Source organism: Camponotus vicinus, unplaced genomic scaffold (genome assembly GCF_025532165.1).
Source record: "Camponotus vicinus isolate PSW18456_S1 unplaced genomic scaffold, iyCamVici1.0 SCAF_1, whole genome shotgun sequence".
NCBI lineage: Eukaryota > Metazoa > Arthropoda > Insecta > Hymenoptera > Formicidae > Camponotus > Camponotus vicinus.
Genome location: NW_028141945.1, coordinates 30,631,867 through 30,659,732, shown reverse-complemented (window position 1 = coordinate 30,659,732; position 27,866 = coordinate 30,631,867). Strand labels below are relative to the sequence as shown.

The window sequence follows — 27,866 nt, the reverse complement described above, 5'->3', positions numbered from 1 at the left end:
TGGAATTTTCTGACGATATTGACCTTACGCCCCTCTTTCCCTCCGACGATACACACGAATTTTATTCATTTTAATTCACTCATTTGCGACAATATTGCATAATTAACTCGATAAAGTTCGAATACACGATATATTATAAGATGTAAGATTGTAAACGAGCCAAGCGGTTATTCGTGGTAAACGGAGAGGGAAAAGACGTTGGGGAGTTTATTTTTAAAGATTATGTATATGTACGTGTAAAGTTTTCGAGTATATAAATATATAGAATATATTCGTACACACACAACCTTTATAGTATTTTCTTTTTTTATTGCTGCAATTTTTATTTTTCTCTCCTTATCTTTTTTTACGTATAACTATAATAGATAATAGATAATAATAGATAATAATAATTAGAATGAAAATAGTTGGGGGAATTTAAGAAAAGCTTGTATAACTGGTAAATGATGCAGCGATAAATGTTGGAGCTACGTCGTTATATACAAATCTTCTCCAGAAGCGCATACTTTGTAACGGATGTCCCGCGACGAAACGCTCGACTGTTTCTGGCAGTCGCTTCGAACCGATTCTCAGAGGGTGAATCTTACGCAGCTGCGTTCAGATGATACGCCGGTGTGCGCATTTGCCAAGTTTCACCAGCATGTCAGCTTTGTAAGATAAAGACGTAGCGCGGCTAATGGGTCATGTTCTTTTAGGACATCCAGTAGAGCGTGCCGGACAGCAATCTATTAAAACAAAAGTACACCGTGTTGTGCTTTAAGTTTCAAAGTCACGTGGTGTGAATGCAAAAAATGCAGAGAATCAGTTTTGGAAATAATTGTTGGTTTTTTTTAGAGAAATTGTAATTTCTTACAAAAGGTCAAAGCTGCAAATACGTCACACACAGTCAAAAGGTTAAAGATGCAAAGAAAATGCAATTCTTAGTAGAAAAATGCGAAATTTATTACAAAATAATTTTAGATACTAAATTAAAAAATTTTCATACATTTTAAGTAGCCCAGAGAATTAGAAAAGTGATAAAAAATAATATGTAAGCTTTATCTTACACGAAAATCACATTATAATTAGAAGTGACAAAAATTGCTAGAAATATTTGTCAAAAGAATGAAAAGGAGTTTATATAAAAGATATTCTTGAGAATTTATTAAAATTTTAAAGCAAAATTTTATGAATCATCTAAAAAACAAGAAAATATTTTTCTACCTTCTTCAAAAATATATATTCGGGCCTCGGTTTACCGTGCGTTCGTTAGGCCCCTCTATGGGCCTGCTCCGAGTAATACGGGTAAAGTTACAACAGGAAAAAGGGCGATAAAGGTGAAGGGAAGTTTGGTTTTCCCAGGAACGTCTCCCTGCGCTTCGACGCCCCGCTCTTTTTCTGCTCTTTTCGAGATAACTTTAGTGTATCTTTCCAAATTTCAAAACGTGCCCAGACTGAAATCTGACAGGTTCGATCGCCCTTAAAACTACGCGATTATGCCTTTTTCCTTTCTGTCCACGCAGACGGAGCCCCATTAAGCGATGTGGAACGGAGCGGAGCGAAGAGAAACGATTGTGTGGAATATAGGCGCAGGCACGTAGGCCAGACAGATAGCCAAGCAGGCAGGCAAACAGGCAGGCAGGCAGGCAGGCAGGCAGGCAGGCAAGCAAACGGGCATGCCGGGTATAAGCTTCAACAACATGGCTGTCGACTCACCGTTATGCGCCTCGTGCCCCCTATACAAAAGAGAAAGGGCCGCGCCAGTCGGTCCGCCCCCTCTTCTGTCCCTCGGGCGCTTGAAATTCAATTCCGGCACTGCGACTCGGCGCTGTTGCCAGATCGTCCCTTGCTCGTTCGTTTGCTCACTCGCACGCTCCCTCCTTCTCTCGCCACCATCCGTTATCGAACGTTCGATTTACACGGCGCGCGCGGCGCGGGAAGATTTTCGTCGAGGCGATATCACCGTGTATAGCGGCGACTTCGCGAGGAAAATATGGCATGACGTGAAGTTGGGGAAAAATATCTATAATAAAATAAAATATTAAGAAAGAGAGAGAGAAAGATATATGATAAAATATAACAAATAAGAAAATTACACATTTACGTACACACAATAAATTATTATTAATCGTCGAATGTTATGTAACGGATAGCTAGATCATTCGTACATCCGGTTAATCTCTATTTTCCCTCTTATTACCGTAAAATTCCGGACATACGAGTCATTATTTTTTTGTCGCAGCGACAAAAAGTCATTGAATTGATAGAACACATTAACGGATATCAAGAGATACATACTATTACAATGGTTTTTTTAATCATTTGTGTGTACGATGTCTTAGGTATATTCTACGTTCAATGAATACAACGAATAGTTGAGTGATTGATTTTTATGAAAGACTGATAGTTGAGTGATTGATTTTTATGAAAGACTGATCTGATAGATAAGTATGTATCAATTACAAACCATTGCTATCGAGTCTTACTTTTTGAACAGTCGGATATTATTTCTACCTGTATCTGTATCTTGAAAGTGTCTAGAGAAAATACAGATTGAAAGTGTCAATCTTGTTAAACTTTCCAGGTGTAACTTACTTCCACAGTGTGGCTTATTGTTAGTGGAGAAACAGCCGTCCGATAAGCGAAAGTCTCCCGGATTTGATTTCCAATCGCAGTTGCTCTGCAATATTCAATGGGAAAATATCAAAATGCAATCTAATAAAAAACAAGCGAAAAATTAAATACTCTATAAGTGAAATTATAATAAAACGTGTTATATATTATTTCCCGATTAACAATACATATGGAAATATAATAACAAAACTTGGCTTAACTTTCGAAAAGTGAAGATCGAAAATTGTGTATGCACGCAAGAAACTTAATTGTATGTCTTTTCACAAGTAAATAAAAATTTTTTCCTGCTTTACAATTTTTCATATGAAAATAAAAGTGATAATAATGATCGACATAATATCTGCGATATTGTCAGGATAAAAATTTGCGGAAATACTTTTTCAAACAAGAGTCGAAAAAAGCGAAACAAAAAGTAGTTTATGCCTTCCAAATAACGTAAAATTTATTAAAGAAAATTTCTAGTGCATTTGAAACCAAATATGATTATCTCCCACATTTATATCTAAATGTGTGTTTACACATTTATATAATATGTATATCTTAAATAATAAACTCGGAATTAAAATGATATTTGGCGTTAAATACATAAGTAAATTCAAAATAGTATCTCTTCATAAGTAAATTCAAGATAGTGTATCTCTTAAATAAACTAATAAACTCAGAATTAAAATGACATTTAAAGCTAAATACATAAATAAATTCAAGATATGTTCTTTGAAATAATGAGAAGCAAAAAAGAAAAATTAAATAAATATATATAGTCTTCAAGATAAAAAATGTATATCTATTAAAAAGAATTTCATGTATAAATATTTTATTATTAATCTTCTGTGATATCAGAAAGATTATTTATACATCTATTAAACTTGTCGCTTCCTATATATACCTATCTATTCCTATTTCTGTTATATTTCGCGCTTACTTTATATCATTTTCATTCTTGTGATAGAGATAGAGATAGAGAGAGAGAGAGAGAGAGAGAGCAATCGCGAATTAAAGAAAATATTAATTAATAAATTCAATAGCATAGCATAATTAAAATTAATTAGTTCTTTTCCGCTTGACATTGTGAGGCAATGTCGCGACATTAGTAACGAATGAAGATGCCAAAGAGAATCGAGGAACTTTTAGATTCATATATCTGGCCTTTGAAAAATTATCAACTGAATTCTATGAAAAAAAAGAAAAAGATCTTGGCCAATTCTTTAACGTTTACTATATTTTACAAAAAAAGAAAAGCAAGCTACAAAATTCGAATACGATTAGTTGGATTATCTCGAGGAAAGGGAAGAATATCGTGCGTCATAGCGACAATTCGAAAAACGGAAAATCCTATTCCCCGTCATATCAACGTCGAGAACGCGTCATTCGCGACGTCCGTGGCCTCCCAATGAGAAGAATCGACAACATCCACACAGCTCAAGAGGTATCGCGTAACTGCTACACGATTCGTGTGCCAACATCGCGCCGAACGTGATGCTACGTAGGGAAACACGTGGGTTCTCTCTCTATCTTTCTCTCTCTCTATTTCTCTCTTTCTCGCGCTATCTCGTTTTCCCATTCGCCATATACCTCGTGACAATGTCGCGCCGCTCTGACGTGCGGACACGGTCGAAGGAAGGCAGCGAGCGAGCTAGCATGCGAGGAACGAGGCGCTTTATCGCGAGCCAATCCGAGCGCTGTGACCTTGAGCCGCTTCAGAGAGAAATATATATTTAGCTGTGGAAGAGAGACGGAGCGAGCACGCGCGCGCGCGCGCACACACGGAATGTGTTTGAGCTTCCAACCTAGCGTTCCCTCGCTCGCTTGCTGGCTCGCTCGTCTCCGACATCGTCAGCCACGCGGCGATCGATATTTATTTATTTACCATGAAAAGCGTGGAAAAACTCGTCGATCTATAGACGTATTCGCGCCTTCTCTCTCTTCCTCTCTTCTCCTCTCTAAGGGTATTTAAGGATCCGAGCATTTTCTATTTCGAGATGATTCAATGATTATTGGAATACAGAATAATGAAAGATTTGCGATGCGCGCTTGCTCTTCGTAGAACCTCATTTCAAACCGTTTATCTTAAAAGTTTCAAATAGAATTCCGATATCGTGCAATCTGTGTATTATATTATTATATTAGAATATTAAATAATTGCATTGTATTATAAATAAAATTTGTTGTATAAAGAAATAAAATTGTAATAAGTAATATAATAATTGTATGTAAAAATTGAACATATCATCAGTATTCAGTCATTATGTAACAGTATCGTTAACTAAATTATTTTATTTATGATTATTCTTCAAAATAAAATTATTAATTATCATTTATGTGCGAGAAAAGAAAGTGATTATTATTATAATCTAGAATAAAAAAAAGATGAATGAAAATTGTATCTAGGAATTTTGGACTTTGCGGTGTTTTGCCACATGTTTTGCTCGTTGTTATAATTAATAATTTTATTTTGAAGAATAATCATAAATAAAATAATTTAGCTAACGATACTGTTGCATAACTGAATACTGATGATACGTTCAATTTTTACATATAATTATATTATATTTATATGATATTATATTATATTATATTTGGAAAAAAAAGTTATATATAAATATATCGTTCATAAAATTATAAAGAGAACAGTATCAATATCTTTTTAATTATATATTCATGAAATCAATATATACGTACGTGTAACTTTGCCGCGTAGCGATCAGTATTACCGCAAAATATCGTGTTTTGCAATAATTCTAGGATAGAGAAAAATACGTAGAAAGATATAAGCGCTGGATATCTCGATTGAGCGGCGGCAGCGATGACGAGTTGGAGAACGAAGAAGTTCGCCTTGGTCGCTGCGAAACAGCTCGCCATGAGCGAGGAATACAGTGCGCGAGCTGCAGCGCGTTTTCTTATGCTCGAAAACGTGTTCTAAGATGATTGAATATTCCCTGAAATAATTGAAATTTTATATATATAATTTATTATCTGTATATCTTTATACGTGTGTGTGTTATATTATTAAAATATATTCTAAATTATATTAAATATTTATATTATATATAATTAATTATATGTAATTAATTATTCATGTAATTTAGAATATTAGAAAAAAATATATATATAATCACAGTATTATATTATGTACAATATATATTATTAATATTGGTTTATTAATATTATATAATTATTGCGCGTGTTCATACCTATTTTCTATTATTATAATTATACACTCAAGAATAAATTACTATGAAAATTTTTTCAACATATAAATACAAAAAATAAATTGAAAATGGTGATCAAAAGCAGAAATTGTAATAAGTTTATTGAAATCAAGAACACTTATTTATTAAAGCCAATCGAGTTAATGGATAATATATAATATATAATGCTTTGTTTTTTTACTTAATATATTGCATTATCAGTATAGTATCATCATAACTTCAAGACTTTCGTTTTTTAGATCACTATCTTTTTTATTATCTATGAAATGCATTGGTTTTTCTGAAGTAGCTTTCTGAAAGAGTTTTCTGAATAAGCTTTGAATTACAGTGATTTTACAGATTAATATGTAGTAAATCTTGTTTCAACAGAAATTTGAATCGACAAATTTACATGATTTATTATTTTTCATACGAAGAAGATATAATATTATGCTATTACAAGGAATACTAATCAATAATTCTCTCTCATCTTCTAATGCAGCAATTCAACAAGACATGATTGCCACTAAATCATAATTATCAATTATAAATACAAATTCATATATGTAATAATTTTCCTGTGTCGTTAAATTAATAATTACATTTTATAGAATTTTATAGAATCTAATTATTTAATATTTAATATTTAAAAAGAGAGAGAGAAGTATTTTAAAGTGTAACTTTAAGAAAGAACCGATCAATAAAAAGGAGAGTATCTCATATTACGTTTCGATGTTATTACTAATATTATTAAATAATCTGTAGCATGTTTTTTATTCTGGAGATAAGAAACGTGTTATACAGCACGCGAGATACACGCGAATGCCGAACAGACAGCTGTCTAGTATTCGGATGTAAATCTTTTCCACGATTTAAGGCCTCCCGCGATAAGATTGTCATTCATGCATCGTGAATCAAGGACTTTATTTTTAGACCAGCGTCTGAATGAAAGTGGAGTAACCCGTCGTAGTACAACAAGAATAGAAGGAGAATAAGAGAAGAGCAGGAGGAGGAGAAGGAGGAGGATGAGCAGCGAGGGGGGAACGGAACGGTCGCAGGGGGACGGGGGCGGGGGCGAGGGCAAGGGTGGCAGACGCTTCTGGGATCCCGCGAGTAAATTGTAGTAGATCCTCCGCACACGTGACTCTCATCCCTCTCGCCCCTTCCGCCACCGCTCGTCTTCGTTCGTCGAACGTGGACACGCGAGACACGCAGCCAGACGTACGCACGTGCGCACTCGGACACGTTCGGTTTACCTACGAAACCGCCGGCGGAGAGTTCACGGGCGGCGACGATGAACATGAAATGATCGACGAGTGACGTGTGACGTGTGACGACGACGCGCCGCCGACGAATGATGCGTGGGAGCCGAAAGCGTAGATACACATGCATACATGTATATGTAGATATATATCTGCAGTGTGTGTGTGTGTTGCGTCGTAATGTTAAACGGATAGATATTATGTAACGCGATGCAATATAATATACACAGTGTCCTATAAAGCTACATTTAAAGTAACGTTATATAACAAACAGGTGGTGGTGTGAGTTGTTGGCCTGTATCGCGAATATTTGAGAATAAATTGGGGAAAATAATAGTTATAGATGTTGGAGTTTCATGTCCATGTTGGAGTTTTGGATAATTAAGATTTAGATACACGACGAGAGACTCTGTTAATTTTAAATAGAAATATAATCAATTTTCATTACAAATCTTTAATTTCTCAAGATTTGACCTTTTCGATTGAAAAAAATTTTAATATTTAACGTTATTAATTAATATTATATAATATATTATATATTATATAATTGACTTGTGTTTGAAGAAAATAATGATTCTTTAGAAAACGAAAACTTTCATTTCGTTAAATATTTTTTACATAAATGTTACTTTCTACGTGTGCCTAAGTACAGTCGTTAGTTTGCAACATGTTAGTTTGAACATAGACCATCTCTGACGGATCCCTTGACATGAATAATGTAGAAAAGAAAAATCTGCCACAGTATAGGCTGCAATCATATAAAACTACGCGTTCTATACTTCCCTGCTTCTGCATGCAAAAACCATGTGTTTTATGCTTCTCTTCTGCAAGTTATACAGCCTATACTTCTCTGTCTTTTAAAAGGTCGTGTATTTTTGCCATAATGTTGGTGGATGAGAGTTTATCAATGTAAAGTTTGTACGATTCTTTGTAGAAAAATTCTTTGTATATATATGTAAAATAGTTATTCTTATTTCTTTAAAGATTTATATAATCTTTTGTTTTCCTACAAAACTGATAAATTCGACAAATCAAGCATTGGAATGAAATTTATATGTTAATTCATGTTGGAGTGTGTATTCTTAATTAGTAGTAATTAGCGTACCATTATTACAGTTCAAATATATATCTCAGTAACGAGATACGTACGTCATGGAGTCGAGCAAAATGAAGGACCGCGCACAGTCATATCCTCTTCAAAATCCAACCACTCGCATTCGAAATCTCCGCAGCGCGCGACTTCTCGGTCACCCTGTAGAAGCGGAAGAAACATCCAACAACAGAGTGTACAGTGACACACGCGTCGTGCGAGTGCGCGATTCAATAAGTGGCAGGCAAGGATCATTGACACCGGCGTGTGGTGCCGCGTGGCCGCGAAGGTTGTACTACGATGTTTACGGTTTAATTCGAGATATACTCGAAATGTCACGTGTGCACGCGCGGCGCGTTACACGCCGCCGGGAAATGCGCCGGGAAAGGTTGCGGGGCGAAGAGGGGTCGGGAATGGCACGGCGGAGGAGGCACGGAGGGTGCAAAGATCGACGTGCCGTCGCACGCGGAGAGTGAGTCACCGCCGTTACGTGCATCATCCCCCCCCTTCCCCTTTCATCTCCCCTATCCTCCTTCCCCCTGCTCCTCGTTGTTCCTCCGTCCTTTTCCTCCTCCCCGCGACGGCAACACGGGTCTATCGTTCGCGGTTCTATCAACTGGGTCAGTACTGCTCGCCCACTCGTTCCTCTTGTTTTGAGACGATACGAAAGATCAAGCTGTTAAGATGAAAAGTACACATAGGGATTACACATATAAATATGATATGATAATACATGATATGATAAAATAAATGGCGAATTTCCAGATGAGACAATTTTTTGTTCAAGTTTAGCTCTTGATAACTTAATTCAGTGCAGATGATTTGAGAGAGAGAATTGATACGCGCATTGAATATTTAAATTTACACAGAAAGATTCTTAATATTTTCTTGACCGAAAGGGTTTTTTTCCCTTTTCCCTTCCTTCAATAGCAATAAGAGATCATTTTTGAATCAGGAAAGTGGAACGTCTATTTAGATTTTGTATCAATTTGTTAGATTTATCAAACAATAACTTGATGTGTAACTACCTTTTGCATACTTTTTCACAAGCTGAGAGAATTCCTAAAATAAGCGCAAGTGAATTGAAATACGGACAGTTTTGATTGTTCTCACATATTAATGTGAGAGAGGATTATGATGTCATTAATTGGTCTTTTTGGTTGGAACAATTCAAGAAATCCGCTTCAGTCAAAAATGTTCTCTATTAAATTTTACGACTCATAACAGTTGAAAATGTGGGAAAATTAAACGTAAAATTAAACGTACGACATAGAAATCATAGAAATAAAACGATATGATAATAGATAGTATAATAAAATTAATATAAATTAATTTAATTATGAAAATTATATAACAATTAAATATCAGAAAGCTATGAAAAAGTAAGCAAAAGCAATTTTATAATAATTAGATAATTATTTATTACATGAAGATTTTAGTCTCATTTTCTATAATTATCTATTAGATATTGAAATTCGTGACATTGAAAAAAAATTCCTTGCATTTTTCTGATACTGTAATAATAGGAATTTTTTCTAATTATTTCGAGTTGCTATTTTTATTATTAAAATTTATTTTTTTTGCCACTTTGAATTTACAGAATTTCGTGCATTTTTAGAAACTGAGATGCTGATTACCTGTTTTGACATTCGAGTATCTCAAAAGAGGAATAAAAAGACCGATGAAGGCGGTTTAAATGATGTGAACGCAACACGTTCTCATGCAACGTGCGTGCGCGAGTATGATACACCCGAGAGGAGTTTGCCTCGTCATGATGTGTCGCAAGTCACGCAACGCGGTTTCTGCGTTATAACCGCGAAGTTTTACAGCAATACACACGTCTCTATTTATCACATTTTTTCTTTTTTCTCCTTCTTCCAATCGTAATTTGAATATTCAATAAATTATATAGGAGGATCTAAAAAATTAATATTATTTTATTTTAATATAAGATCGACTTTATCAAGGTTTCCCTTAACTTCAACTAGTAGTGACATATTTATATAATTCTCTTTTTCTAATACTAATTTTAAAGAGCGGAATTTTTTTATCGCAAGATATAAATTTTGTAAAACGAGTTTTAAACTGAAAAGCTAATATTAGCCGAAAATTATCTTTTACAAAAAAATTTTAATGCGTCAAATAGATATATATATATATATATATATATATATATATATATATATATATATATATATGTATATATAGATGTAAATATATATATATATATATGTCATTAAAACGTAAAATATTTGGAATACGTTGGAAATATTGTCAATAAATATATTTTGCAATATTTTTGAAATATTTTCGATATAATATTTGACATTATTAAAATAAAATTACTATAAAATAGAAAATCAGATGGGAATAAAATTTATTTAAAAAATTTTTTAATATTCTAATACTTATTATAGAATATATACCAGTTTTGTGCATCGTCAATATATGATATTAGTGTTAGAAGAATAAAATAATTTTTCCGAAAGAACAATATTTCCACTAACGTTTTCTTGCAAAGAAGATAGCGATAATAATCTTACCTAATAACCATTTTTGTGTAAATGTAAAACTATTAAATTGATCTAAAATATGCACAATAACTATTCTCTTTTTTCTTTGCGAAAGAGAGGAAAATATTTATTTGTACTAAAGAAATGTTTATAACCTTCTTTATATTTTTTCGAAAAGACTGATTGATTCTACTTACTGTTATATGTATATACATTTTGCCTCTATCAAAAAATGACTTTCTAACATTGGTTGACTTTGTTTTACGCTAGCTATAATTCATCCGTTTATCTGAGATTCCCAACATTACGATGAACGTTTCCTAGTAAATGGGAGAATGGTATGTATTTTGCGTTAGCCCGAAATGCCTAAAGTCAGAGGAAAAACACATTAGCTGGCGCGCTTCCAGGACGGTCCGCGAGAGGTCGGTCCCTGATTGCGCCTTGCGCAAGCCATCCTACGCGCTGAGAACGCGGCCAGGTCGTGCCGCCGTCGCCGTTGTCGTCGTCGCTGCTGCTGGATTTGATGACGTAAGAGAATAAAAGCAGCACAAAGACTTGCTGCTTCATTAGCGCGCACTATAAGGCATCCCCCGGACGATCGCGCGCGGCGCAATCTTTGTCCTTTGACTCCGGTATATGTTTGCGAATCGTCGTCATCGTCGATTCGTCGAATCGTCGTCGTGATCGCTGAATTATTCACAACTCCGTTCCCTCGCGCCTCGTAACATCCTTGAATAAGCGACTCTTCCAATTTTACGATCGCGTTAAACTTCTGCTTGTTTGGATTTTCGAGATTTCAACGTACTGATAAGACAGAAAAACGTGTTAGAATCTCGTAGATACAGTAAAATAATATGAAAAATTTTTTTTAATGCAACAGTATTATTTTAATATTCGTTAAATAAATGAATATTTAATTATTATGTTATAATGTTAACTGTATTTTACGAAGAAATTAAATTAAAATTATTGTGGAAAAGGATTCGTTTTTATTTTTCAAATTGAATATTTATATATGTCTAATTTATAGTAGCTCACGTTAAATTTTTGCAACGCGACGCAAAGTTATATCGCAGCTGCACCTGGCTTCTACCTGTGCAGGTGCTTAGGAAAGTCTCACAGAAGACGTTTCTCCTCCCTATATTTTTATAGACTTTTTATTACAGAATAACTTTTTAAAGCACACGCACCTGACAGCGTGCCATCTATTTAAAAAGGAAATCAGTTTTTTTTCCACGATCCCATGATTAAATCTTATAATTAAAAAAATTATTCACTAGCTTGCCGCTTTATAATATGCAATTTTAAGTCCTTTTAAATATAAAAAATAACGCGACGTTATAGAAAAACTCAAACTCGTCGTTCTTATGTATATGCATTACATGTATAATGCATTAAATATTTCTTATTTTTTATGTATATGCATTAAATAGTTCTTTTACGTAAAATTGAAAGTTATCTTTCAACATTGGTCATTCTGACGATTTTCATTGCCGAGAATCGTTCTCGAGAGCGATACTTTCAAGCGTATTCTCGCTTCATCCTTTCAAATGGATAGTCTTAGAAAAGATTGAAATGTTATAAGCAAAATAAAAAAATTTTTATGTATATCTAATGGTTTATAAATTTTATAAAGCAATGGAAACTTGGAGAAATTACGTTTCATGAATATTTAGAATTATTTAAACTTTTTTACAAATATTAAAAGAGATGGAAATCATTTATTATTCGAATATTCAGATTCATAAGAAGCCTCAGGAAGCAATAAGTTCAAGATTCCACGAATAATGTAAGATGGAATACTCGAAAATTCAAAAGTTGAGATTTTCAATAAGAATGCCGAGGTTCTCGCGAACATACTCGGTATCCAAGGACTCAAACATCCGTGACCGAAACGGCTGACGAGTTTGCACGAACAACGCAAGACGAGTGCCTACGTAAGCGAATGGACGGGCTTTGCTTGCATTTCTGTCCCCTTCCCCACGTCTCGGCTCGGAGGACAGAGGAGGTTGCGGCAGCGGCAAAGCGGAGGTGGTGTAGAAGGAGGAGAAGGGGATGAAAAACACCTGTTACGGACTTCCGTAAACACGAGGTGTTCTGTTTATTTTCGTACTATGTCGCCCGTTTCGTATTGCATTAGAATCACATACCTGTTTATTGTCACATCACGCGGATTGCCTCGTCCTGGTTTGCCGACTGTTGCTCGATAAGATGACGCCACCTTCCGATCCCTCAATTGCGTGGCTCTTGATCATTTTCCACGGAGAACCTACAAATTATAAAATATAATACTGTCATTTCTTTAAATTAATTAATTAATATTAAATTTATTTATGATATTTAATATTAATATTAAATTAATATTAAATATTTAATATTAATATTAAATTAATATTAAATATCATTAATTTTCAATTATTCAATGGTTTAAAGATAAAAATACAACTTTTAATTATATAAATCCACGAATTTAAATTTAAAAAAGTAATACATGTGAATTTTTATTAAATATGATTATAGCAAATTTATGAATAATCTGCAAAGAAATGTGTTTTCTACAATTTTGGGTTACAATTACATTCGACCAATCTTGTGATTTGTGTAAACACTTACTATCTTTTTTATCAGGACAATACAAGATACATTATGATTGTTAGATCGCTGTATTTTTGCATCAAGAAAATTTCAAACCACTGCTATCGTTTACGACTGTATATTGGGTAAATCAAAGCTTCGCAGATTGTAGGATGAGGTTAGATATATAAAGCATAGCGATAACGGAGACAAGTGCAAGCGCGAAATTCAAATTTTCAAAATTTATATAAAGCGCAACATGTGTAATGATTAATTAGTGTATTATAACAATATCATATTAGATTTTTAGAAAAAAGAGAAAATTATAGATTGTTTAAATAAAATAACGAAGTCAAATCTAAGATTCTATATATGTATCTATTAAAATTGGTATACTTTGTTTTCTATAAAGTCTCATTATATATATATAAATACAAAAACCACACAAATGTGATTTTTTAGTAACGTTGTTAAAATAATTGGTAAGTAATAGTAAAAAAAAAAAGAGAAATCTATTTTAACTTTGCGTCTTACATATTCGCGTTTTCTTATATTTACACGATGTAGCAGGTAATGAAGTGAAGTTTCCTTGAAACTGATTTCTTCATTAAGACTCGTCTGGTTTGACGCCATTTTCCAAGAATTATCCATATTCTATTTCCTCCTATTAATTTATCCCTCCGGCGTTCGATCTTCCGCTTCTGACGTCACGAGACGACTGACGTAAGCGTAAAAAAACTTTCGAAAGTCGCCATCATTTAGGAAACGGATATTGTGTCGCGTACGCGATACCACGCACCCTCGTTAAACCCGTCCGCGAAGCGCGACGTCACGTGATCACCGCGCGTGCGCGGCAGTTCGAAAATCTACTCGTCGGCCGGAGTAGCGTCCGACCAATCGGAACGCGAGGAGCAGAGATTTGTGATTGGTCGATCGAGCGTTGCTTCATCCAACAAGTACATCTTAGAACGCAACCCAGGTGATGAGCGACGCCGAGTTCGGTCGAGTTTTGCCGAGAGTTGCCGAATTGGAACAAGTATAAATGTCTTGAGTCTTGATAAGACCGATGTATCGCGATAGCGCGCACGAACGCACGACATCGCTTTTGACAGTTTTTCGTAGTGTGCGTAGGAATCGAATTATGAGCGCGTGGTGATAAAAAAAATTAAACCATGTCGAGGCTCTAATCCGGGATTTACCGATCCGCTAATCCGTGCGTAAATATATACATGTACATCGACAGCTGTGCGTGAAGTGTAAACGCGAGCGCATCATCGGTGTCGCTTACGTGTCCGGGATTCCTGTGTGCACACGTATACACACACATACATACACGGAAAGTACAATATCCTTATCCTTCGACTGACTCCGCCCGCCCGGCGCCAGGACAAAGGACGGTGACGTTGGTGTCGCCGCGGCAAGAATCGCAAGCATCTCTCGATAAAAAAAATCCCAAAAGCGCATTCCTCCCGTTCCTACTATTCTCTCTTTCTCTTACGCGACTTTAGCGCGTGTAAAGTATATATCGCACGAGTCCTCTCTTCCTGTGCTTCGCGCGATCTCTCGCTTCCTCCAATTTCCCTTCGTATCGTCACTTGCTCTGGCAACTGGCAAGTAGTCTCGTATGCATATATCGCCCTTTGCGTACTATTCATGAGATAAATACGCGTGTTGCGTGCAACACGAGGAACGCCTTTTCTCTCCCTCTCTCGTTCTCTCCTTTCCTGTATTCTCCCCTCGCCCCCCCGTTTTCCCTCCCTCGCCTCGACGGGACGTAGCACTCCGTCTCGCTACAGTGCGAAATATCATATAGCGAGCGCCCTCTCGTCCCCTCCAGCACCAGAGGTTCGTCGTCTCCCGTTTCCCGTCGTCCCGACGAAGAATGGAGGCGATAGCGAAGCACGATTTCACGGCCACCGCCGAGGACGAGCTCAGCTTCCGCAGGAGTCAGGTCCTCAAGGTTGGTACAGCTTTACGGGCGAACGATGACACCGATGACACCCACCGTCCGTCATCGATGGTCCCTCGGTGGACGAGGTGCGCCGCGTCGCGTCGCATCGCGGCGGTCACGGGACTCCTTCACGAAACTCGCCTCCTTTCGTCCGTCCGTCCGTTCGCTTCGTTCGTTCGTTTCTCGCCTCGTACATGCATCTTTTCCCGAAGCGAGAAGCTAATTTTGTTATTGTGCCGCGTACGTACGATCGGTTCTCGTCGCGCTAGAAAGCTGTTGCGCCTGCACGCGAGATATTTATGTATGTTTACCACCGCTCGAAGCGATAACAATTTTCGTTATTGTTTCCAAGCGATATTGAAAGCATTTGTCGTAAAGCTACGCTGAATCTATCCTTTTTACAGTCGCACTTTTTTGCATCATTTGCATTTAAAACAAGTACAGATACAAAGTATACTCGGGAGGAAAAAAAACATGAAAAAAATTTGTTAGATATGCATCCAAGCAATCAGATGTAGTATAGACTTGACATATTTTTAAATCCGGTTACTGGCTATTTTTTTAATTTTGTTCCATATGGATATAAGATAAAATGACAATTATACCTGATTTTTTAGAAGAAGGAGCTTTGACAGAATTGAGAAAGACTGCAAAAACTTGTAAAAGTTGCAACAAAAGTATAATATAATAATATAAATTATAATTAAATGATATAAATTATAAAATATATACTAATTAAGCGATGAAAGAGAAAATCTATAAATTTTTTTCCATAAAAAACTCTAAAATTGCAGATTTGTTTTATACCTTAAAAAATTTACTATATTGCAAGTACTTTCTAAATAATACAATATTATATATTGTGTTCAAATATTTAGACCATTAATTTATATAGAATTTCTCTCTCTCTCTTTCTTTCTCATTAGAAGCTATTTAATTTTTTGGTTGTTAAATTGTTTGGTCAATAAATCATCGATGAGTGTTATAATCGATAATGACATTATTATCGAATCATTGTCAGTAATTGTTATTTTCATTAGCGATCTTGCTTTTTTCTTTCACAACGAATGTTGTTATCAGCGATTATTCTCTCTGGTAATTTGTCCGAGCATTCCAAATTATTTATCGTTATTCTTGCCACGATACGATGTAGCAGCTGAATTTTCCATCTATCCGCTTCCGTCTTTAATAGATTTATATATCTCCATGTCGATTGTAATTGTCGTCAATAAATCATCGTCTAATAGATCCAATTCGCGTCGATTAAATTCTTAATCATCGAAAATCCATGATAGTATTATTTTCTAACGTTTCTTCTCTTGTTGACAAATTTCATTTATAAATTGTATAACTTTGCGTATTGTATCCTTTGCACTTTGTCGTTTCTTTCACAATAAAGAATAATCGACAATGATGTCTAGCTTTCATATTTGTAATAACTTCTATTATAATCCAATTGCGTTCAATGTTGTCTTTAGTTTAAATTTAAATAATTAATCTTCCAAAAAACTTCAAAATTTTTTATTGCAAAGATCACCTTTTGTTTCATCAGTTTTATTTTGATTTATTATCATTTTTTTTCTTACTCTTCTACTTGATGGTTTTACTTGAATGAATATTTTTAACGACGAGTCTTTACAAACACCAACATTACAATCGTTGTCATTCGAACGTTTTCTCTTTGAAGGATTTATTTTTTTTTAACGACGGTGTTTGAAAAATCAATGACTTTTTTCGATTTTTTTCGCAGTTCGAATACGTACTCATTTTGCGCAATTTTAGAAATTTTTCGATATCAGCACTATGATCTAAAAAACTTTTTACGTCCAATATCTGTGCTCTAATGTGATTTTTATATCACAAGCAATAATTCATATCGATCCTTTCTTTAAACTATAGATTGGATAGGAATGTCTGGTATCATTGATAAGGTTTATTCAAGTAGTTTCGAATGTGTAATAATATATAAAATAGAAATGTATAAAAAACTATTAAAAAGTAATTAAATACTAAAATAAGATAAGATTATATTTTGGAGAATTAATTCTTCACAAATATGTTACTTATACAACATAGTTAATTTTTTTCTTTATTTGTATTTGTATTTAAAGCTGCACACATATAGTTTTTATTTTCTATATTTGCTTCCAAATATTAATTTAAAAATATTTATATATAACACAATATACATACATATATATAATATTAATATTCTCTATATAATTCTCTGTATAATTCTTGTGTAAAATGTATCTTTTGCAGATTCTAAATATGGAAGATGATATGAATTGGTATAGAGCTGAACTGGATTCTAAAGAAGGGCTTATACCAAGTAATTATATCGAGATGAAAAGCCATGAGTATGTATTATGAGTATTATATATGCATGTTATTAAAATGCATTTGAATTGCAGAAAAAAAAATTATTCTCTAATAAAGAATACAATATTGTTGTACAATTTTGCTTTTTTCAAATTTTCTCTTTAAATGAATTTGAAATGTATTTACAATGCTACATTCTATTTTATGTATCTTTTTCACATACGAAAATTATTTTCTATATATATAAAATTATTTTTAATATTTTGTTTATAGTTGGTACTATGGAAGGATAACCAGAGCAGATGCTGAAAGATTATTATCAAACAAACATGAAGGTGCCTTTTTGATCAGAATCAGTGAAAGCTCTCCTGGCGATTTCTCCCTATCTGTAAAGTGAGTATTTTTATTACAATACATAAATAATATGTGACTATATAACTACAATTTATTGTTATTATTAAAAGTTTTTGATACAATTAGGAAATTCACATTATAAAATATAGAATATATTTATCTTAAATTATATATTTTGTTCTATATATGTATAAAAGGATATTGCAAATTGTCTATGTATAATATTTAATTCTATAATAATTAAAAATATATATTTTATTATTAAATATATTAAAGAAAATAAGTATAAGTGTTGTTATACCTACAGGTGTTCCGATGGTGTGCAGCACTTTAAAGTATTAAGAGATGCACAAGGCAAGTTCTTTCTATGGGTTGTCAAGTTTAATAGCCTCAATGAACTGGTAGAATACCATCGCACGGCATCTGTTTCTCGCTCGCAAGACGTTAAGTTGCGTGATATGATTCCAGAGGAGGTAAAAACAAATATTGTTCTTTGTTCAGAACATTTAATTTATAGAAAATATGTAAATGTTTCAAGGAAAGTATCTTAATTATTTTAGTGTCACAGCGTAAAACGATTGTGTCATGGCTTTCAGTGTCTGGTGCAAGCACTCTATGATTTCGCGCCACAGGAGCCGGGTGAGCTCGAGTTTCGACGAGGAGACGTAATCACTGTTACAGACCGCACAGATCAACATTGGTGGCACGGAGAGATTGGAAATAGACGAGGACTGTTTCCGTCTACCTATGTTACGCCATATCACTCCTAGGTGAGACATCAATACATCTTATTATTATAATGCCTGCATTATTTCTTTACTTAGAAATTTATATGAGATGTAAATTGAAGACAAAAAGAGAACTCGCGACATTAAAAACAAATACAATAATATTACTCGCGACGTTAAAAACAAATACGATAATATTACTCGCAACATTAAAAACAAATACGATAATATTATGCAAGAAAGAAAAATAGTTTCAAAATTTTGCATTTTTTTCTTATCATTTGATATATCTCTTCTCATATATATCTTTTCTAATTATTAATGTAATTTTTCAGGCTTTATACGGCCGAGTGCACAGAGGTCGTTATTGGGAACAACGGCCATCTTATCCCACCACTATCACTTACAGGATCCGAATCGCTGCGGATTTGATAAACAATATTTTACAAACCTCACCTATCGAATGGGCCGCTAAAGTATATTGGTGGTCTCGCCGGAAAGTCTTCTGAGTATAAACACGATTTAAAGTGATCATATATTCCAACACCAAGATGCTCTGGTTGTCGCAGAAGAATAGTTAACGCGTCTATTTGGAGGAAAAGAGAAAAAAGAGAGAAACGATAGATTACATCGAAACGTTCGTGCATGAAGATATAACATCTAGAATCGACTTAAATATTTAAAGGATTTAATCGACTTGAATATTGAAAGATGTTTGATGATATCCGAGGATCCAAGAGGATATAAGAATGCGATTTACGAATGTCTAGGGATCTAAAGATGCCTAAAAGATGCCTAAGGATCTAAGGATTTAAGCATTTATAAAATTCTAACAAAAAATCTGTAATGATCCTTTATGTAAGAGTTATCTAAGTATCTATATATATATGTATATCTCCAAGGATCTAAGGGTCTCTTTTAGAACGCGATCTCCACCTATGGCGGAATCGCGTTCGTGAATAATCGCATATGTACATTTTTGTTTCTTTTTCTTTTTTTTTTTCTTAAGTAAGCCTTCTTTTTGATGATTCTATGTTTTACTTACGGCGTAAAGCACAAAAGTTAGCATTATTGTGTAATTATTATTATCTTTTATGGTTATTATTATTATGACTATTAATGTGTTATGTTACATTTTATTGATAACAATATATTATATTAATTATAGCCGCGTGTGCTTTGTTTACTTGTGCCCAAACGGTACCGATTATACTCCTTCGAATAGCAGCGTCGCGAGATAACAAGCTATACCGGTAGCATTTATCTCGTAACTAGTATAACGAGTGACCAGTCTGCTCGTTTATTACATGCTAGCGAGTGTGCCATTCGGGAGACTTCCTGCTGTCGTACGCTTTTAGCTTTATCAACCGACCGCGATAAATCCTAGAAACGGAAACTCGCATTTCGCAATCACGCTCTTTATTCCGCTGGTTTTAATAACGATGTTTGTCTCCTATAATTAGAGAAATTAAGGTACTAGAATATAATTTAGATTCTCGGATCTATATATATAGAAAGAATTGTGTAGTAAAATTTAAATTTGGAGATTTCAAAAGTCTCAATGTTTTATAGAATCCAAGTACATCTTGTGACCTAATATCACATCCTTTTGAGATTTAAGTTTACAACAATTGACTATTTAACAACGTTAATAGACTGCTGCTGAATTACTTAATTACTTAAGTTTTCAACTCAAATTATGTGCAAATTAGATAATATTATTAATAAGAAGAAAATAAGAGAGGAAAAGACCATTAAAAAATACAAATAAGAGAAAAAGAACAGTATATTATAACAATTCAAATATATTTCACGACCAAATGCAATTAGACTCGAAAAGATGTATTTATCATTAGTAAAATGAATCACCTAATGAATTATATTTAATGTGATTATTTATTAATCGAATTAAAATTGCTCCAAGAAGAAACTCTGCTAATATATGCTCTTACTTCAAAATACACTGTAAAGCATAATACTTTTGGACCAAACAAATGTATAATAATAATAAAAAATAACGAAACAATGTTTATCCAAGCCTGACGATCATAAACAAATCATCGCGACTCGCTTTCTCTTTTGTACGATTGCTGTTTCTATTGCTAATTAACTTAAGCTATATAATATTGACTATAAATGTGAGCTGATAAACTGTGCATTTTACGCATGTAATCGCGTGCGACACAAGTGCATTAAAATATGAAACTTACTGAGAAGATGAAGGAAAATAGCGACGTATACGCAAATATGAGACTCATAATTATTCACTGCTGATTGTATGTTTAACACTTGGTGCCACAGTTTCTTATACATAGCAATAACATCATATAATACGATTGTAGTTATTATTAGCGCGATGGTATAACAGAACATATAAGAGAGGATAAGCCACTATAAAATGCTGGTACAATAAATGGTAAATTTCGAATTGGAGTGTTTTTTAATCTGTGAAAACTTTTTACAACTTATCTTTGATATATTTTTCCGTCTTCCTTCCCTTAACAAACTAGCCTGTAGGATATATATCTTCCTGCAGTCTCTGATGGCCTGATGATCTTAACAACTTGTCCACGCTTGAGACCAAAGTACCGTGCTACTGGATCGCCTGCTTGTATTCGCATCAATTGATTCTCCTTTAGCTTATATCTTGTTAGCAGTTCCTCTTTCTCGTCCGGAGTTAGGACAATATGCTCGGGTACCAGTTCATGTTCAGTAATATTGATCAATAACTCAGATTCCAGGAATTGTTCCAGTATGTATTTTGGTGCCATGTCTATCAATGATTGTTTAGCTGAAGGTGTCATACCTTGTTGGACCACAATAATCGCTCTATAATCATCAATAATAATACTTTGTGATTTCTTCCATATTAAATACAAGTAGAATATTGCAAATAAAATATAAATAATTTTATAATAACATTGAAAAGATAATTTACAATTAGTTATCAATGATTAATAATAATTAAAATTAGTTATCAATGATTAATAATAATTAATTAATATTTAATTATCATTAATTAATAATTTCTTAAAAATTGCTTCAATTGATATTAATATTTTTCTTTCCTGAGGCAAATATATACAAACTGTGAGAATATTGTGATAATAATAAATAATGTAAATGATAATTATGTATGACAATAAAGAGATAATAATAATAATATAAAATATATTGAAAAATATATAATAAATCCACCTGTGAATCTTCTCCTCTTGCATGCGTTGGCAATAGGTTTTTATGGTCTTGATGCCAATCTTTGGCTCGTCTGGGAAGAAGACGAACAATTGATCGGTAGGATCATCATTATGCGCTACTAGAACAATGAGATCGCTCCTAGCTGGTCTCTTCTCGCTCGGTTTATCGCCAAATTGATCTTTAAATTGTTCCAATGTCTGATCCAATTCATCCTGCGTTACGAGGTAACCTCTATCGTGACACAATTGCATTACCGTTTTTCTGATGCGCCACAACTTATATGTCTCATCCTCGTCATCCATATCGATGTAGAAATAGAGATTCTAGATACGAAATAAATCAATATGTAGAATTATAACAATAAATTCCACTTTTCTTCTTCTTCTACCCACGCTTAAATAAATGTAATCACTCCGCCAACATTCGTTCTTCGATCTTTGAATAAAAGAAAAACACCGATAGGTAATCCCAAGTGAAATTTTTAGACGCATGCGTAAATACGAGAGGTGACTCATTTGATTGACCAATCGGAGCAATGAAATCTTTGTCTCTTTCGTGTCGATTGGTTACTCGAATGATTCGTACATAAAACCGAACGCACCCTAATTTGACTTTTTGGTAAATGTAGGTATTTTCATGACGCGACGAAAATGTCATTTAATTTTGACCTTTGTGGATTCACCATGAAGGCCATGATGCGCCATCCAATTTGGAGTGAACGGTTGCCTAGGTACCGTAAATGAACGAGTGTGTTTGACGTAAACAAAGCTGGTTTGTCAGCGGCTGAGGTCGCGTATCTTGGTGACTTGTGATCTGTCAATTTCGCGCGAGATGACATCGCTCGATTTGCGACAGCAGAAGCTGGAGCAGCAGGTTTGATTTAAGCACGATAACGTTAATCGCGAGTGTTTTATCTTCGATATGTAAACTTTGTCTCGGAGCATGTAACCCTGTTTCTCGTACGGAACAGCGCGACCTATTTAATTTTCAAAAATGTTACTTACTTTACGAAAAGGACTAATTTATGGAAAATCTAGAATAATAACGAAGTAATTCACTGCTGGCTATGTACAATTATGTACACGAGCAATTGGAAGCATTGAAATCTATGTTAAATCTTTAATTAACTGCTCTATAAATAATTAATGAACGCTCGAAAGCTTGGGTAATAATAGCTAATAATCTAAAGTATTCTTGAATTTCTTTTGTCTTTAATAAGAATAAGATCTATGATTAATATAACATTATTGATATTTTCTTTTTGTTATATTTAAAAAAATATACATTATCTTTGCACAACATACATAAGGAATATATTTCAAAATTAAATAGGTCACGCAAGAGAACTGAAATTTATGGATTTGTGGATTTGCAATCAAATTAACTTATATATTGAAATAATAATCTTTTAATAATCTTTTGAATCAAGATATTAGTTTTCTATTTATTATTTATATATTGACAAATTATACTACTGTATAATAATATATTTCTGTTGTATATCAATTAATATAGAGACAGTTAATTGCACAAAAGATGAAACAGAAAAGACAAACTGGTGCAAGTGGAATGGTCCAGGCATCTAATGTATCCAGTGCACAACTTACGAGTCATTCCAATAGGTGGATGAATCCAAACAAGGAACTTCATGGTAATATAATATGAAAATAAAATTATTTTGTAATTATTAATGAATAAGATTACAATTATAATTGATCATGATTATTATAAATGCAATTTATAGAATATCAAAATTATCTTTAGTAAAGATATTATAATATATTTACAGCGTATGATGGCCCATTACAATATGCTATGTCTCAAACAAATACAGATATAGGCCCATATACAGAGAGAAAAACTAGTGAAGGGACAATTAATGGTAAGTTGATATTAAATTATTTAAAAATATATTAAATACATATATGATTATATATCATAATAATTTATAAATATCTCTATACATATCTTTATAATATCCCAGAAATCTCATATTAAACTGTTTTAATTAACTGATCAAATCGAAACATATATGTCTTTAATATATAATAAAAAAGAAAGGACATGATTCGGTTATCAACATATGAAGACATGATATAGCGACACCATATAGACATAAGACAGGAAATGGGACAGAACTAAACAAAGATGATCCCATTCAGCTCAATTGATCAAATTTTAATAGATTTAATCTAAATCTCTTATTGGAACAAAAAAATGAAAAATTATACAAAGATGTGACTCCTTGTGAATTATTCACAACATACTAAAATTGATGCACTAATTAAACCAACGTGTTTAAGTACATATTAATATTTATTTTACAGCAGTGGTCAATGAAAGAAGTCTATATGAAAGTTTTCAAAGTGTTGATTGTGCCGATGAAGAATCATCACCCATAGAATTTCATTCACCTTCTGAATCTCTACCACGTTCCTCGCCCCTTCGAGTGGCACCATCTGAAGGAACTAATACTCTTATTAATAGAGATGATAATTCTTCCGTATGCATTATTACAATTTTTTTTATAATTATATATAAGTACTCTAAAAATGAAAAAAATCGTATTTAAATAATTGCTTTTTATACTTTTGATTTGCTAGAGTCCAGAATTGGAAGGAAATGTTGAAGGTAACATTGAACAATTCGTGTTACAACCAGCGAATAAGAAAATGTATTATAAATGTCGAATAACGCGCGATCGAAAAGGTATGGACCGTGGTCTTTATCCGACCTACTTCTTGCATCTAGAACGTGATTATGGAAAAAAGGTACGTTTATTCATTTGTTTATTTCGACCTTCCATACATCAATTGTATATTGTATGTAATGTATTTGCAGATCTTCCTATTGGCTGGTCGAAAAAGGAAAAAAAGCGCAACAAGTAATTATTTAATCTCAACCGATCCTACGGATCTTTCGAGAGGAGGGGAGTCTTACGTAGGTAAACTTCGATCAAATCTCTTGGGAACACAATTCACAATTTATGACAATGGATACTCGCTGATGAAGGATGACAAACGCGACGAGCGTTTCAATCCGCGGCAAGAATTAGCCGCGGTAGTGTACGACACGAACGTTCTAGGTTTTAAAGGGCCACGTAAAATGACAGTCATTATACCAGGCATGACGCCCGATCAAAAGAGAGTGGAGATATGTCCGCGAGACGAATCAGAAACTTTACTTGGTAATTATAGTTTTAATTAAAGTATATAAAATAATGAAAAATTAAAACAAATAAAATGTATTCTAGATCTGTATGACAAATTGCAAAAATATCTAATGAAATAATATATGCTTTCTGTTTATATTGTAATTTAAAATTATTTTATGTATAATATTAAAAGTTATGAAGGAAAAATTATATTATATGTTATTGCAATATATATTGTATATATTGTAATTTTGTTTTCAACTTTCAGAACGTTGGAAATCGAAACATATGGACAATTTAATAGAATTACATAATAAAACTCCTGTGTGGAACGACGAATCACAGTCTTATGTGCTTAATTTCCATGGGCGGGTAACTCAAGCATCTGTAAAAAATTTTCAAGTTGTCCACGATAGTGATGGTGAGAGAAGCAAGCATTTTCTCTTTATATTTTAATTTCTAGTTTTCTATGAAATTTTAATTATACCAATTCATTTGGAGATATTAGTATAGTAAGGATGTATATAAAATTATATATTGATGATTATATATTGCGTGCATGATCATTATAGTTGATTTTAATTAATTTCAGTGAAATATGTTGTGATGCAATTTGGACGTGTTGCAGAAGATGTTTTTACAATGGATTATAGATTTCCCCTTTGTACAGTCCAGGCATTTGCCATCGCTCTGAGTAGTTTCGACAGTAAATTAGCGTGCGAATAAAAGCGCGATTGCATGTCGTCGATCGAATGTAAACTATCAGTTAAGTATATATACTTGCCCGCACGAGTTATTATAGCATTATAAATCATTAGCTTTTTAATGGACAATCAATATATTAGCAATAAGTATCAGTTTATAGTATTGAATAATATCAGAATATGGTATATTGAATCGTTTTATAAGAACTCGATTATATGATAAAACGTGAAATGAGAATCACTGTAAATGTGTGTTCACTTTTCATATATTTCGTGTAGTAAATCTAATATTTCTATATTAAATGTATAATGAAATTATTGCTACATTCTTCATGATAGAAAAATGTTGAATTTTTCATAAATATTTCGATAATGCTGACATTACATTTGAAGTATTACACATTATATATATATATATATACGTTGTGATCATTTTCATTTTTTCTTTAAAATTAATTACTGACATAAAATTGCTGTTTATAAAAATTCATGTGAATCTCTTGGTCAGTAATTTAGAAAATTAACACAGTACATTTTTATATCAAACATTTGATATACTTTAAGAATAGTGATTCATGCACAGGGTGTTTGTAAATGATAAGCCATAAATATATGATTTTACAGTGCCTTGGCATGATATTCATGATGATATTCATTGTGCATTTAAAAGATTATATCATATCGATTGTGATAAAAAAGAAAAAGATTATAGGATGGCAAAATTGTTTACAAAACAAATAATTTAAATATTTTATTTCATTATTAATATTGCAAAATATTAATAATAAAATTAATGAAAAATTCATAATTCTTCTTTTATATACATTTCATATATATTTCCATGATTATATTTTTTAATTTATATAATATATATTTATATATAATATTTTAATTTATAATATAATATATAATATTTAATTATATATGTTTACTATTACTAACACACATAAATTCTCAGATTATATAATAAGATTATATGTGTAAAAATCTATACTTACCGTATACTTACCGCATGGAGATGTGCAATTTTCACCATTATTAAAAGCTTTTTGAACACATCTAAATATATGAAGCACATAGTACAATACACTACTACTCAGAAATAAGTATCAAGCACATCTTCAATCGAGTTTTTTCTCTGATAAATGCACTCAATATTATAAAACAGAATTGAAATTTTTTTAATTAATGCTAAAGATATATTAAAATTATATATCGAAAATTATAATAATTATTTGTAATTATTACCTAAATATTATATATGTGAATTTTATTTACAATTTTGCATCAATTTATATTATCTACTAGAAATAATCAAGGATTCTTCAAATTAAATTACAAAGTATAATGTCTTAAAAAATAATTTAAGATGCATCCAAAGTTAATTAAATGTTTGCATATTATTTATATATATTATATATACTATTTAGGTACAAATATAAGAAAATGACCAAAGTATTTTTATTGAATTTTTTGCATCTTTTGTAAACACATGACAGAATTTTTTAAATATATTGTCAGTTGTTAGATGGCAATATCTGATGTGTAGATGTTTAATTATTTAAATACTAATTAATACAGTAGCTTTTAATGCAGCAATATTTGGCAATTACATTTGGCGATTATACATATTTACTGCAATAATATTTTAAATAAGTACCTGTATTTTATATGATGATTCTAATTGTCATAATTTATATACAATCAATTTACTCATTTGTTATACATAATTTACATTATAAATCTTTTCATATTCCACTTCACATAATTATTGTAAGTGTGTGTGTGTGTAGAAGCAGTTTCCACATCACTAATCTATGTTTAGTGAGACACATATTTATTATTACTATTCAATTCCATGCATATTATCTGTACCTCATATACAGGGTGACCCATTTTAACTTAGGCAGCCAAATAACTCGAAAAATAAGCAAGATAGAGAAAAATGTTTTAGACAAAAGTTGTATGGTTTCGAGGGGGCCATAAGATGGTATCATTGGTTTGACCTTGAAGAGTCATTTGAAGGTCACGTGAAGGTCACTTCAATTTTTTTAAATGGAATACCCTATATATTTTTGTACATTCTTGTAGCTTATTTCGAGAGCTTTCCAAAACACTATAATTAAGTACCTTTCCGTTAAGTACTTTTTGAGTTATGATGCTTGAAATAATTTCTTAATTTTACATAAACCGTAAAATATCTTGTAAAATATTC

General features: G+C 32.8%; 4 protein-coding genes and 2 long non-coding RNA genes across 15 annotated transcripts; 4 read left to right on the top strand and 2 right to left on the bottom strand.

Moving 5' to 3' along the window:
- Nucleotides 1–283: 283 nt before the first annotated feature.
- Nucleotides 284–15,439, bottom strand: LOC145959403 (uncharacterized). Of its 6 annotated transcripts, none has more exons than XR_014435027.1 (10): nt 13,280–13,567; nt 12,817–12,935; nt 10,864–11,470; nt 9,791–10,071; nt 8,213–8,829; nt 5,293–5,549; nt 4,481–4,716; nt 2,575–2,659; nt 1,696–2,002; nt 284–725 (listed from the first exon to the last, which is right to left on the bottom strand). XR_014435027.1 is itself a non-coding variant. In XM_083078250.1 (10 exons), exons 6-9 carry the CDS (start codon nt 5,470–5,472, stop codon nt 1,842–1,844), a joined length of 528 nt encoding a protein of 175 aa, XP_082934376.1. In that variant the 5' UTR covers nt 5,473–5,549; nt 8,213–8,829; nt 9,791–10,071; nt 10,864–11,470; nt 12,817–12,935; nt 13,775–15,439; the 3' UTR covers nt 288–725; nt 1,696–1,841. The 6 variants fall into 6 exon arrangements, 4 of the variants coding, with proteins under 4 accessions (XP_082934376.1, XP_082934365.1, XP_082934359.1 ...); XR_014435028.1 differs by having other exon boundaries at nt 4,481–4,679; XM_083078250.1 differs by lacking the exon at nt 13,280–13,567 and adding an exon at nt 13,775–15,439 and having other exon boundaries at nt 288–725; nt 4,481–4,582.
- On the top strand, nt 635–2,924 carry LOC145959420 (uncharacterized). Of its 2 annotated transcripts, none has more exons than XR_014435031.1 (3): nt 635–893; nt 1,503–1,662; nt 2,564–2,924. It is a non-coding gene; the product is annotated as an uncharacterized LOC145959420 (long non-coding RNA). The 2 variants fall into 2 exon arrangements; XR_014435030.1 differs by having other exon boundaries at nt 638–893; nt 1,503–1,637; nt 2,564–2,923.
- LOC145959428 (uncharacterized) lies at nt 6,902–9,997 on the top strand. Its single transcript, XR_014435034.1, has 3 exons — nt 6,902–7,197; nt 8,180–8,625; nt 9,772–9,997. It is a non-coding gene; the product is annotated as an uncharacterized LOC145959428 (long non-coding RNA).
- Nucleotides 14,256–19,762, top strand: Drk (growth factor receptor-bound protein 2 drk). Of its 2 annotated transcripts, none has more exons than XM_083078199.1 (6): nt 14,256–15,200; nt 17,454–17,551; nt 17,787–17,906; nt 18,175–18,340; nt 18,428–18,637; nt 18,931–19,762. In XM_083078199.1, the coding sequence occupies exons 1-5, from the start codon at nt 15,123–15,125 to the stop codon at nt 18,635–18,637; spliced, it is 672 nt and encodes a 223-aa protein (XP_082934325.1). In that variant the 5' UTR covers nt 14,256–15,122; the 3' UTR covers nt 18,931–19,762. The 2 variants fall into 2 exon arrangements, with proteins under 2 accessions (XP_082934325.1, XP_082934332.1); XM_083078206.1 differs by having other exon boundaries at nt 14,260–15,200; nt 18,464–18,637.
- A 1,250-nt stretch (nt 19,763–21,012) lies between these two features.
- Nucleotides 21,013–22,266, bottom strand: Rpb5 (DNA-directed RNA polymerases I, II, and III subunit Rpb5). The gene is made up of 3 exons (XM_083078220.1): nt 22,186–22,266; nt 21,794–22,116; nt 21,013–21,424 (listed from the first exon to the last, which is right to left on the bottom strand). The coding sequence occupies exons 2-3, from the start codon at nt 22,093–22,095 to the stop codon at nt 21,094–21,096; spliced, it is 633 nt and encodes a 210-aa protein (XP_082934346.1). The 5' UTR covers nt 22,096–22,116; nt 22,186–22,266; the 3' UTR covers nt 21,013–21,093.
- Nucleotides 22,267–22,507: 241 nt separating this feature from the next.
- Nucleotides 22,508–27,125, top strand: Ktub (Tub domain-containing protein ktub). Of its 3 annotated transcripts, none has more exons than XM_083078170.1 (8): nt 22,508–22,666; nt 23,309–23,444; nt 23,583–23,675; nt 24,124–24,296; nt 24,397–24,564; nt 24,635–24,980; nt 25,216–25,368; nt 25,540–27,125. In XM_083078170.1, exons 1-8 carry the CDS (start codon nt 22,625–22,627, stop codon nt 25,671–25,673), a joined length of 1,245 nt encoding a protein of 414 aa, XP_082934296.1. In that variant the 5' UTR covers nt 22,508–22,624; the 3' UTR covers nt 25,674–27,125. The 3 variants fall into 3 exon arrangements, with proteins under 3 accessions (XP_082934296.1, XP_082934293.1, XP_082934305.1); XM_083078167.1 differs by having other exon boundaries at nt 24,121–24,296; nt 25,540–27,124; XM_083078179.1 differs by lacking the exon at nt 22,508–22,666 and adding an exon at nt 22,725–22,958 and having other exon boundaries at nt 24,121–24,296; nt 25,540–27,124.
- The last annotated feature ends 741 nt before the right edge of the window (nt 27,126–27,866 follow it).